The 14,009-nt window shown below is 40.8% G+C and overlaps 1 protein-coding gene across 1 annotated transcript in view; it reads left to right on the top strand.

Annotated features, from left to right (window-relative positions):
• GTF2H1 (general transcription factor IIH subunit 1) overlaps window positions 1-14,009 on the top strand; it is a 42,056-nt gene that overhangs the window by 13,884 nt on the left and 14,163 nt on the right. Inside the window, exons 6-11 of the mRNA XM_032765526.2 lie at window positions 1,971-2,120; window positions 3,577-3,656; window positions 5,238-5,368; window positions 8,280-8,367; window positions 10,611-10,699; window positions 11,878-11,995. Of these exons, the coding sequence (XP_032621417.1) occupies window positions 1,971-2,120; window positions 3,577-3,656; window positions 5,238-5,368; window positions 8,280-8,367; window positions 10,611-10,699; window positions 11,878-11,995 (656 nt within the window). The remainder of the gene's footprint in view (window positions 1-1,970; window positions 2,121-3,576; window positions 3,657-5,237; window positions 5,369-8,279; window positions 8,368-10,610; window positions 10,700-11,877; window positions 11,996-14,009) is intronic.

Below are 14,009 nucleotides of genomic sequence, written 5' to 3'. Positions count from 1 at the left end.
ACACTAAACGTTCATATGTGCCTTCATGCTTTGGCCACCATTCCAGAGGACATGCTTCCATGCTGATGATGCTCATTAAAAAAATAATGCGTTAAATAAATTTGTGGCTGAACTTCTTGCGGGAGAATTATGCCTCCTATTCTGTTTTACGTGCATTCTGCCATATATTTCCTGTTATTGCAATCTCTGATGATGACGCAGCACAAGCTGTTTGTTTGAAGAACACTTTCACTGCAGATATGACAAAACTCAAAGAAGGTACCAATGTGAGATTTCTAAAGATAACCACAGCGCTCAACCCAAGGTTTAAGAATCTGAAGTGTCATCCAAAATCTGAGATAGATGAGGTGTAGAGCATGCTTTCAGAAGTCTTAAAAGAGCAACGCTTCAATGCAAAAATTACAGAACCTGAACCACCAAAAGAGAAAATCAACCTTCTGCTGGTGGCATCTGACTCAGATGATGAAAATGAACATGCATTGGTCCGTACTGTTTTGGATGGTTATCGAGCCCAACCCGTTATCAGCATGGATGCATGTCCTCTGGAATGGTGGTTGAAGCATGAAGAGACATATGAATCTTTAGTGCATCTGGCACATAAATATCTTGCAATGCCGGCTACAACAATACCATGCGAACACCTGTTCTCACTTTCAGGTGATATTGTAAACAAGAAGTGGGCAGCATTATCTCCTACAAATGTAAACAAACTTGTTTGTCTGAGCAATTGGCTGAACAGGAAATAGAACTGAGTGGACTTTGTTTTATTTTTGAATGCAGGGTTTGTTTGTTTTTTGTACGTATACCTCTACCCCAATATAACGCGGTCGTGGGGAGCCAAAAATCCCTACCGTGTTATACATGAAATGCCGTTATATCGGGGTAGCGGTGGCAGGGCTGCAGCAGCGATTTAAAGAGCCCGGGGCTCAGGCTGTGGGGAGCCCCAGGCCCTTTAAATCACCGGTGGAGCCCCGCTGCCGCAGCCCCGGGGTAGCAGCGGCAGGGCTCCAATGGTGACTTAAAGGGCCTGGGGCTCCCCACAGCAGCCGGAGCACCGGACCCTTTAAAGTGCTGCCGGAGCCCCGCTGCTATCGTGCCATATGCGAACCCATGTTATATCGGGTCGCGTTATAGCGGGGTAGAGGTGTAATTCTACATTTATACGTTCAGTGTCCATGATAGAGATTGCATTACAGTACTTGTATTAGGTGAATTGAAAAATACTATTACTTTTGTTTTTTGCAGTGTAAATATTTGTAATAAATATGAAGTGAGCACTGTACACTTTGTATTCTGTGTTGTAATTGAAATCAATATATTTGAAAATATCCAAAACTATTTAAACAGTATTGTATTGTTTAAGAGTGCGATTAATCATGCAATTAATATTTTTAATCATGCAATTACGATTATTTTTTAATCACTTGACAGCCCTAATTTTAAGGCTTGAGACTGCAGAGAGACTCCTGAATAATTGTTTGCTTTGCCTTTAAGACATGAGTAAATGTTCATGCTCAAGTGTCACTCTCCATTTGAAGGATTTATTTTAAACTACTCTAAAATTTTCTGAGAGATTGTTAGTAAATTATCTGATTTACAAATGCTAGTTTGGACCCTGATACTGACATTAGTTTGATCAGTCCTGGATGAAAAAGAACCAGTCCATCTTGGGAACAACAGGGAAGGATTCCTCTTAGATTACTAGACTTCGGCCAGCTATACCATTTTCAAAGTTTATATGCTATTGGTGTTTGTTTCCAATACATTATAAGCATTGTTGGGCATAACAGAACTCGTACTTGTTGCATAAATTGCCATCTTTTTAAAATCCAAACTCCTTATCTTTTTAGTAAGTTGTGTGGGTTTATGCCTATTCAAGATAAGCTTTGGTCATTTTCCATTACACACTGACAGGTAAAACAGTATCTTGAATTGAAAAATAGCTTATAAGCACTTTGGTTTTTTTGCAGTAAAAGTGAAATATGCAGAAAATGTTCCACATAATATGACAGAAAAAGAATTCTGGACACGATTTTTCCAGTCTCACTACTTCCATCGAGATAGGCTGAATACAGGCTCAAAAGACCTCTTTGCTGAATGTGCCAAAATGGATGAAAAAGGTAAGCTTTTCTTTCTCTGCAATAGGTGATTGTGGTGTTAGGCACAGTATAGTGAAAATTCAAAATTAATTAAAAAAATAAAGCTACGTTTTTGAAAGCCACATTAATCAGATAAAACCAACATTCTCATTTTTAAAAGTAATATATTTGTCCTGTTATTTGATAAATGCTGGAAGATGTCAGGAGCCAAGACCTATGATGTAATCTTTAGACAGTGTTGATCAGGCTGAATGTTTATATATTTACAGTATCTGATTATGGAAGACATTTCAGGTCCCATGTTAAAATGCTTAGAAACAAATTAGTGCTTAAGATGCCGGCACTAGAAACTCCTTTTATGCACAACTCATGCAGCATAGATAATGTCAGTGAAAGCTTCCTCATAATGTACAGTCAAGGGGCCTTAACCATACCTCTGACAGGGTCGGCATAGTTTTTGTTCACATGACTATTTATTCTGTGGTGTCTCTGAGACTCGCAACAGATATGGGTTTTGTGATAAATCAGTTCTCTAGAAAGTGGATAAAGATTGGTTTCTTTCACAGGCCACTTGAATACGTTCTTCTTTTTATTGACCATCACACTTCTGGGCCATATTTGAAACAATGATCTAGAGGTGAAAGACTTCAAAGTTATATTCTGAAAATGTTATCTTCTCTTGATGCATGTGTATAATCCATAAATGACACACAAATACATGGAGAGAAGACTAGATCCTTTAATATACTAATAAATATTGAATGCTTTTCATTCTGACAGTGTCCTTCATCTGACAGTCCCAAAGCAAACAAAAGCCATACATCATCCTCAGATGGGTAAAGTGATCCATAGAAAGGTTAACCATTGATGAATTACTAGAAAATGTTTGGAACTGTGGGGGGGAAAGTATCTGGAACGAGTTAGAATAATTCCTGCAATAATTTTCAAAAATACAGAGTAAAAGACTGATTTTAATGATAGATGCCGTAAAGGGCTGAAAGTTAGTGCACATAATAGCACTTGGACACATGCAAAACCTTCTGACGCTACCCTTTCTCCCAGCCATGGAACATATTCAAAGGATTTTAAAAAAATTATTGTACTTTGTAGAAATACCTGTGTTCTAAAAGAGATACAGCCTTGGTTTTTTGACACCTGTAATGTTAAGTTCACTGGTTACTGCAAACCTATATAATCCAAAATGCATCAGATATCTTACATGTTGGTTGTTTAAAGTGTAAACTACAAATTCAAGCTCAGCAACCACTAATGCTGTTTTAGAAATAAATTTCCTGCATATATATTGGTGTCTAATAGTAATTTAGTACTGTATGTTTAAGAAAATTATGGAATCATGTCAAGGTACTGAAGTCCAGATAACTTTGAGGGTTACGCTTTATCAACCCTGAGTGTTGACAGATATTCTCGTTTAGATACTACTTTACAAGAAAACATTTATTTTTTTTTCTTCTCTTAGGGTTAAAAACAATGGTATCTCAAGGGGTGAAAAATCCACTGCTAGATTTAACTGCCTTGGAGGATAAATCGTTAGATGAGGCAAGTACAGAGACTTTAAACCAAAAAAAAGTAAAAGTTCCTACATTTTGAAACTGGATCACCTTATCAGCTTAAAAAAGGACCACAAACAATACTAAAATACAACTTTCTGCTGAATAACTTATGGTGCCCAATGCTAATTTATCACAGAATTTCTCCTCTTTGTGGTGATGTTCTGGGTCTGATTCTAATCACATCAGTTCTACACCAGTGTAACTACACAGAGTTACTTCTGCTATACATTGGAGTAGGTGGATGGAGAATCAGCACTTGTATTCTCAGTCTGTGTGCTATGCAGCTTTTCTTTATTCTATGGCGCTGCATTACGTCAGCTGGCTTTCTAAGCACACTGGTATAAAATCTGACTTTGCTTCTAGAAGCATTCTGGTACAGCTTTTTCATTTTAAAATAGACATCCCATTATTTAATCCTTACCATTTAGGGGCTACCCGGCATTGGTAAACAGGAATCCTACACTACAGAAGATTGAGTTCAAAGCAGGGCTTTGAAGCGGAGCAGTTCCAGAACAGTGGAGCTGCATGTTTTTACCTGGAGCTGAAGCAGAGCTGGAGCACAGCTCCAAAGCCCTGGTTCAAAGTGAAGATAAATATAAAAGTTACCACATTTTTGGTCAAACGTATTTACTTAAAATAAAGTTAAAACTATAGACATTTCTTCATAGCAATTTAAAATATTAAATACCAAATAGTTTGCACCACACACAGCATAAGACATGTTTGATAGCTCCAAAGATACCATTGACTTAATGGGTAGAACTGAAGGAATTAATAGCTAGAATCAAGAGTTCAAATTAGTACAACTTGATATTGTTTTACAGGGATATAAGCTGTATTCCCAAGAACTTAATAAAATTTAAAACAAGATGACAGATCTGGTGAATGACATTCCTATTTATTTGTTTACTACTGAAAATGTAATAGTCCTTGGCCTGCTGGATTTCTATAAACTTCTGTAAGAATTTGGTAATTGCAGCTAACAGTTTGAAAATAAAGAATTCACATTTATACATAGGTTTACATGTTCAAAGTGCAAAACAAACATTAATCCTCTCAACGTCCCTCTGAGGTTGAGAAGAACTATCCCCAGTGTACAAATGGGGAAACTGAGGCAGAGGTGAAGAGGTCACGCTGCACGTAAACAGTAGAGCCAGGATTAGGACCCTGAGGACTCCCAATACTATGTATAGTCCTCTAGACCCCACTGCAATGATGTTCATTCAGTAAAGCCCAGAAAATGGGAAATGCAGAATCACTGCTACATGTCTGATCTAATGGAAAATAGGAAATAGTCTCACTTTTTTAGACTTGAAGGACAGAAGGGACCAACATGAACATCTAGTATGATCTCCTGCACATTGCAGACCACAGAATCTCACCCATCCTCTCCTATAATAGACCTCTAACCTCTTGTTGAGTTACTGAAGACCTCAAATCGTGGCTTAAAGACTTCAAGTTACAGAGAATTCATCATTTACATTACTTTAAACCTGCAAGTGACCCATGCCCCATGCTGCATTTAGTTTGGAATAACCTAACAAACTGTTAATTACTTTACTTGCAGGGTTATGGTGTTTCCTCTGTGCCATCCACATCAAACTCCTCAAAGTCCTTAAAGGAGAGTAGCAATGCTGCCATTATAAAACGCTTTAATCATCACAGTGCCATGGTCCTTGCAGCTGGGCTCAGAAAACAGTAAGTTTCAGCACAGGAAAAAACTCTTAGAACTGATGAATAACTCAAACTGGAAAATTTAACAAATGTTATCTTGAAACCTGTTAAATATTATGATCTAAACACAAATCTGATAGCGTGGATTCCATTTTTACTTTTAAAATTCCTGTCAATGTATAAGGCCATGCCAGCCACCAAAATTAAAGACGTGTTATTTTTGCACGAGGTGGTGTAAAATATTGCAGGCTAGAAATACCTTCCTATATTCCTCTTCTGTACTGAATCAAACATGGAATTTTTTTTCATGTTTTATTTAAAAAAAAAAAAAAAAAAAAAAAAGTACCTTGACTGTTTCACCTTAGAGAATATTTGACAACCTCACTCAAACTATAGCTCAAATTAAGGCCTAGAAGGCTACGAGTGCAGTGAAATTGGTCCAGTTTTGCCATGCGGAGTGATAAATTGGTTGGATGCAAGGACCTCACATGGAGTTCATACCACCTGCACATTGAGCATAGCTCTGTAGGGGCTTCCTATACTGCAGTGTTAGGAGCAGGGGACAGAAGAGCCCGGGTAACTGGGTCTACTAGTGCAGATCCATGAGCCAAACCTTAGAGATGCGAGGTGGCTCAGTTACAAGTCTGTTGCAGTAGTGGCTGCTGCGCAGCCCAGGAAGGATTCCTTCTCTACCTGAGTCCTGCAAAACTCACCCAACTATAGTCAGCTTATCCAATCTGTTCTTTATGGGGGAACATTTTTCCCCTTAGTCTTCTATATTTGCTCATATGATGTATTTGTGTTTTCATTTAAATGGAATACTGTATCTTAATAAGCCTTTCTGGTAGGAAACATTCCATCCTCCAAAACTTAGATTGCTCCTTTCTACAAAATGCACAAACTGGATGTTAAAGCACCTTTACTTTCCCGTCCTTCTGTGTGGGAGTACTTCCTCTTGTATGCGCACAGCATCAGTCACGATCAGAGTGCCAGTTAGAGGGAGAATAGCAACTCTCATACCAGGAATGTAGAATGCCCAGCACTTCCACATGCCAGATGAGTTTGTGTGGACGTGGCGGTGCGGTGTTGGGCAAGACTTCTTCAGTGTGATACTACAGCTGATGATGGAGGCAGTGGATGCAAAGCTTAGAGAAGACCAGGATTCAGGCCCAAGAGAGCCTATGTGGAGCAGATATTTGCACTAAGTAGCCTCATAAAAGAACATATAGAATGGCAAGCTGTTCTTACCTATTTCATTGATTTTCAAAAGGCATTTGACAGCCTGCACAGACATACATTGTGAATATTCTTCAGTCCTACTGCATCCCAGCTAAAGTTGTCAATATCATCAAGGCCACGTTCAGAGATAGGAAGTGTTCTAAGGGGAAACAACCAGACAAGAGTGGTTTAACATGTAGAGTGGCACGAAATGAGGGTCACATTTTATCACTGCTGCTGTTTGGCATGTCAGACTGGAGAACAAAGTAGTATATTAGCAATACAAAATAGCATAGATAGATGGTAAATGCCTAGAAAGCCTACATTTTGCTGGTGCTAATATTGCTGTACTGAACAACACCTGAAAAATTACAAACGAATACAGCCTGGCAAATACAGCATGCCAGGCAGAACTCAAAAACAGACATCTGCTAAAACAAACATACTAGAAACCCAGACATCAAACGGTAACATCACATTTTGAAGGCAAAACATCAAGAAAGTAGAATAGTTCTACCTGGGCAGCACCATAATGGCCAACAGAGACCTCAGGAAGGATGTGACATCAAGGATAGGAATGGCATTCAGAGCATTTATTAAACTTAATGTATGGAAATCTAAGATACCCAGAACAAAACTGGGAATTTTCAAACGTAATCTCAGTGCTAACATATGACCTCGAACTGGAAATCCATCAAAATGTTAGACAGAAAACTAGACCTCTTTTGAAAATAAGTGCCTATGACAGGTCCTGGGCATTTGGTTGGAAATACTTGTTTACAAGCACAGATACATGAGAAATCAGCCACTTGTCCCCAGCAGAATCAGAAGGAATAGCTGTGCTCCGGACACTAACATGGACTCCCACATGAAGATGTTAAGTAAAAACCGGCTGGTATGAGGGAACAAGGGTGTCCAAGAGAAACCTTAAGAGAAACCCTTAGCAGGAAAGACAGAACAGTAGATCTCAACACCATAGAGCAGATGGAAGCAGCAGCAAACAACAGAGTAGTCAGGATTGGCTCTATAGTTTTCGCCGCCCCAAGCAGCACATAGAATTGCCGCTGTGGATGGCGGGGCAGTCCGTGTGCCCTTAGGGCGGCAGGCGCGTTTCCGCCGCGGCGGCAATTCAGCAGCAGCTTCTATGTTTAGCTGAAGCCCCCGCCAAATTGCCACCACCACGGAAACGTGCCTGCTGCCCTGAAGGGACACGGACTGCCCCTGCCATCCCTGGGAGCAAAAAAACAGGGACTGCCGCCCCTTGAAGATTGCCGCCCCAAGTACCAGCTTGGAATGCTGGAGCCGGCCCTGAGAGTAGTTATTGCCCTATGTGCCAACATTGGCACGGGAATGATGTGATGTAACTGCATTAACAGTAGCACACAATGTGTGTGACTTAAGTTTTAGTTGGCAGGAGGACTGCTTCACTGCACTATGGTCCTGTTACCTCCCTGTCTATGTCAGGAGTACGCTATTTTTTTCTTTGTGCAGAGACAAGGAATCCTATCACCATTGGCCATCATGAACAAAATACTGACCCTTTTTAGAGTGACACCCATAAGTCAGTCATTTAAGTGCAGACTTTTTTGAAAGAAATAATTTGGAATTAAATATATTTTGAAACAGATTAACTTACTACATGTCCTCAGTCTAAATGTCAATCTCCCACAAGATGACTTATTGTTCACTTCCTTTTAATACTGTCTTTTATTTTAAGAGAAGCACAAAATGATCACTACAGTGAGACCAGCAGTATGGATGGAAACTCCAGGGATTCAGATTTCTTTCAGCCACCAATAAAAAAGGTATGAACAATGTGAGTTTGCCACTGCAATTCCAGCTGAAGCATAGTACTCCAAACAGCTGCATTAAGCATCATCTACTTAAATGTATGAAGAGTGATATGATTGTAAAGTAATAATTAATTAATTAAGATGAACATGCTGTTGACAAAGAGCTCTTTAGTTATTTAAATGCAAATAACTTTAATTGATAATACAATCTTCCTGTTGTTGTTTTTTTTCTTTCACTGAGTGAACATTGACATTTTTCCCCATACCTTTCTAATGGATCTTAAAATGCATGTTCTGTTCATTGTGTGTGGTTGTATTTATGTATTACCGCTGCAAGTGCCTGAGCACCTTTAGGAGAATATCCAGGCAAAGAATTAAGATAGTAGTAGTTGCAACCACAGCATGGAATTAATATATTGAATACATTGGGGAGGGAATGCATACTTACTACGTATTAGTAAACAGAATGATAATTTGATACTTCAGCTTATCTTGCATCAGAATCATTGTGCTCAACTGAAAATGAGTTTCAAATTTGATTGATTATTGGTGCACAAAAATGAGGCAACTATAGTGTTTCTCTTAGATTACTGGAATTATGTAAAATTGCTAAGAAAATAGACTGTTTTGAATGACTGTGTACTGCAATCCAAAAAGCTAAGGGGAGAAATTCCACTAACTTTTAGCCTTTGTACATACACTTCCCCCAGTTCCCGCAAAATTACTTGAAATCCACACAAGTAGCAAATAGTTTTTAGAAAATACGCATTGTAGCTTTTGGGGCAGTCACTAGCCCTGACTTCACTGTATGGGGCAGTTTTCAATGGGAATGAGTAACAGAACAGGACTAAAGGAAAATCTCTCTGCACCTAATGGATGAAGAAAGCAAGAGATCTCCAAAGCAGTTTTCATTGTATCATATTTAAGTATACTACTGTTAATGCTCCTTAATATTTTCTACCACAAATGAACACCTTATTTAGCTACATATCTGCACTGGCTCTAGGTTTAAATTCCTGCACTAAGAACACTAACGCTGTTCCTTCCTCTTGTGTTAAGTAACATATACACATAAACAGACTACAGAAGGGTTGTTTATGTATGTGTGCTCTTTTCTCTTTTCAATGAGGTGGCTCTGAATATTAAAAAAAAATCCTGGTCAGGATCTGCAGAAAAAGTAGTAAAGGACACTAGGACTAAAACGTGTGTGATCATGTTTTTTGAAAAAGGGAGGGTGGCGGGGAGCTCGGCCCGTGGGATTTCAGTAGAGAATTTACCTAAATATGGCTTCAGTCATGTATTCCCTGTTCATATATTCCTAGAGCAAATGAGTTTTCCTGTCACTGCCTTCAAAACTGTCAGACAATCTTTGACAAGTTTCTGCTTTTACTAAAATTTCTCAAATGCCATTTAAAAAATTATTTGTATAACAAGACAATGATTTTGGAATTCTTAAACATTTTAGTTTTTCTTGGCTTCTCTGCTTTTTAATTTAAAAATATTAGAAATAATTTTACGATAGGATTTGTTACCACAGAACTTCCAATGCATTAAACACTCAGCCCAATTCTGATGTCCTCTTACAAGCATTGACTCCAATTATAATTGTCTTACATTTTCAGAACTGACCAGTGTTATTGAGTGTCTTAAGTTTTGGGTGCTCAGTTTCAGACCCTTAAAGAGACCTGACTTTCAGAAAGTGCTGAGTACTTGCCCTCTGAAGATCTGCATCCTTTAAAATGTCAGGTTCAATACCCAAGAATGCTAGTCACTTGTAAAATTAGGCCTGTCTGTTTGTGTAAATGTCTTTAGGATTTGGCTGAATATATTTGCTGAGATCATAGCACAGCATTTGGCCACTTTGTGCTGCGCTACTGTGGGAATCTGAATCACAGGGCCAACAGCCTGCCATGGAAGAAAGACCCATGTATATGGGGGTAATCGCCTTGTGGCATAGAGAAAATACCGCAGCTCCCCCTATGCCATGGCAAATAGTATAGGGATCTTGTGACCTTCACAGCCAGTGTCACTGAAAACTGTGCTAGGCAGCCAAACCCACCTATGCACCTCTTCTCCAAACCTACACTGGTGATACACTACCAGAGCAGAGGATCTGAGCCACATGGGCTTTTTTCCCATTTATCTTGGTTTTTTGCCACTCTTACCAGGAAGCTATGAACAAGGAAGAAAGCACTGTCTACGCATGTGCAACTATATCATAAGTAATTAGTTTTGATTTGCCTCTCATATCACAGGTGAAGCTACAGGAGGCTATTGAATATGAAGATTTAGGAAAGAATAATAGCATTAAAACTATTGCACTAAACCTAAAGAAATCTGATCGGTAAGTTCAATGAATAAAAGAAAACTGCAGTTCTTTGGAGGTTTCAACATATTAAAACTAATATAAATCTTTTTATGATCTATTCAGAATCAGTCTGTCTCTAATCTGCTTTGTATTTTACATGGCATTTGAGTGCTTCTAGATTAAAATTTAATCTGAAACCTTGTTTAAACAAATGTAAGTAGTTACCATTTTCAAAACTGCATCTTTAGTTCATACTGACTTTTGTGAATTTTGTAAACCTATTACAAACTTTTGCTAGAAGAGATCCATAATTTTAGTTTGAGTATGAAAGTCTAACAAATGTACCTTACTAATGTAGTTTGAGACATCTTATAAGCATTTCTGTTGGTATGATGCATTTGGAAATATTTGCGCACTCTGTACAGACACCAGTCTTACTTGAGTGTTGACTTGGGACAACTCTCAATGGTTTGATTCACTTCTTTTGTGATGTGCTGCCCTTTTGTCTTCCAGAACCTAAGCTTTCAGTTTGAAAAACATATCTCTTGTCCTGACAGTTGCAAAGATAACCTTCCAAATGTGAACCAATAGTGTAGTGGTGTTCGTCAAATACTAGTCCTGAGAGGTGGGACTTGCCCCATTCATCTGGAGTCTGACAGTCTAAGTAACAGTACTGCCAGTGCTGAGCAAAGCATAAAAGGGGTGATGACATTAAGGCCAGGTCTGTGCTACAGAGCTATGTCGGTATAACTGCATCACTCAGGTGTGAAAAATCCACTCCCAAGAGTGATAGTCATACCAACCTTAACTCCCCCATATAGACAGCGCTTTGTCAGCGGGATAGCTTCTCTTGTCAGCAAAGCTACTGCCTCTCACAGAGGTGGATTAACTATGCTGACAGGACAGCTCTGCAGCTGTGCCGATGCAGCATACCCTGCCCTAAGATCTGCATAACAAAAAATCAAGAATGGCATGTCCCTTCTCATTTTGCTGTCACATATAGGAAAAACTGAAGTTGTAGGTGGAATTTGAAAGCTTATGGTTATTTTTTTTACATTTCCAATCAGACCTCTGATTTATTTAATTTTTAATAGAGGCCAAAAGCCAAATTTGTATTGCGCCTAAAATCTGAGAGGTACAACTGCTACATAAATCTTAGTCTACTGGGAATTAAGTTACTTTGTGTTTTCTTTTTTCCCTTTCTCTTCTCATAGGTATTATCATGGTCCAACTCCAATTCAATCACAGCAATATGCAACCAGTCAGGATATTATTAATTCTTTTCATAGTATTAGAGAAGAAATGGAAGCCTATGTACCCAGACTAACTCAGGTAGGAAAATTCATTTTAATTTAAATACAGAAAAGTAAAACTCCCTCCTTAATACTAGTCCAGATATTTCTTGACTTACTAGAATTATGGTATTTGCAGAGTTTTGTCCCTCAAGATGATCCTGATACTTTTCCTATTAAATTGCATAATGTGGGAAACTGTTTTAGAAGTGAAGTCTTCAATCAGAACAACACTTAATTAAGTTGCAAGGCAGTGTTTTAGCCATACCACTTCAGCTCTTCTCTGAAGTTGTAATATTAAGACAAGTAACTACCAGATTTGCTAGTATTGATGGACAAATCCTACAGCCCTCTCATACCTGCGAGGAAGCTCCAAATGTAGTGGAATCAGCATTGCTGTACTGCACAGGGTAGAATAGAAAGCCACATACTGGGACTTAGCTCCACAAGGTGAAGGTGGAGCTATCTCTGGTGGCCCTTACCCCAGGCACAGGGAGGGGAGAGTTTGAGGCAATACAAGGTCACAGCCAGTGGGTTTGTGACTAAGTGGATCTGTAGAACACAGGTGCTACTACATCTGAGGTTGCCAAATGGCTGCCTGTGTGCTGTGACCTCAGCTTGGCTGGAGCAGCTGGTTCTCATAACATCCCTTGCCCTCAAAAAATTTACATTTGGCCCGTATTAAATTACCACAATTGTTTGCGCCTCACAGTTCTTCGAGATGTGTTGCTCGTGTATTCCACAGTAGGTGTGCGTGCTCGCCACGGGCACTGGTGCCAGAAGTTTTTCCCTTAGCAGTACCCATAGGGGGAGCACTGCTGTGACCCCTGGAGTGGCACTGCTATAGCACGCCATAAGGGGAGCCCTGCGCTCCCCCCACCCTCAGTTCCTTCTTGCCGCCAGTGATGGTGCATCGGAACTACTTGCTCCAGCTTTGCTGCAGCTCATCTCAAATCTCGTTGGTTGTTCAGCAGTACCTGTTTAGTTAGTTATTCTTGGGCCGGGGCATGCCCCGGGCCCCAGGGTTTAAATCGTGTGAGTGTTGCAGGCGTTTGATGCCCAGGAGTGACTCGCACACTGTCTGTCTCCGCTGTCTGGGTGAATCTCACATCAGCGACCGCTGTAAAATATGCAGATCCTTCAAACCCAGGACGAAAAGAGAGAGAGATATTAGACTTCAGGCCCTTCTCATGGAGTCGGCACTGGCTCCTACCCCGGTGCACTGAGTGGAATGAGCACCAGGTACTTTGTGTTAGGCGCATGACGATCCCCTGGTACGTTTCGGTGGCCAGCATCGCTCTCCGTCGAAAAAGCAGAGGAAGGCTTCGTCATCTCAGAAGCGTACAGAGAAGCTCAGGGGGGAGGCTAGACCCACAGGCAGCCCCTCTCCCTCTCCCCAGGCTCTAAAGCACCGACTCGGGCCGAGCGAAGCAGCCTGGTTGCATCGACACAGATCTCTCCAGCTGAAGTCCACGTGCCTTCAACACCGGAGGTCCTGCAGGCGACCAAAGATATTATGACCCTGCAGGGGCCCGGGGCACTGCCAGCACTCAGACCCCGCTCTAGAGGCAAGCTGTCGCTGGGGTCTCGTCAGCCAATGCCGACCCGACACAGATCCAAGTCAGGAGACCGCTCTCGGGACCGCTTGTCGTCCAGTGTCCTGTCGGGACACAGCCCCCAGCCTCCACTCTCATCGCCCTCCAGGTGGTCTGGTAGGGTGCCGTCAGAGCGCAGTTCTAGGCACAGCTGCACGCCAAGTACAGAATATCAGTGGAACAGGCACCGACGTTGTAGATGGCTCCCACTCTCAGCGCAGCTACCGGAGCTGCTCCCGGCACAGATGCCATCGCCAGTCACGCTCCAGCTCTTGCACGTCGAGATCACCAGCTCTGCGTCATCGCGGATCCAAGCATAGAAGCGGCTCCAGGAGTAGCAGCTCAAGGCAGAACCATTCCTTGACGTCAGAGTCCCAGTCCCATGGCAGACGCCATGCTTGGTACCACCATGTGTACTGCTCGCACGGCACCAACAGGTCATTCGTAACCCAGACCTCG

The sequence above is a fragment of the Chelonoidis abingdonii genome, chromosome 4 (genome assembly GCF_003597395.2).
Source record: "Chelonoidis abingdonii isolate Lonesome George chromosome 4, CheloAbing_2.0, whole genome shotgun sequence".
NCBI lineage: Eukaryota > Metazoa > Chordata > Testudines > Testudinidae > Chelonoidis > Chelonoidis abingdonii.
This window is presented reverse-complemented; position numbering and strand designations above follow the sequence as displayed.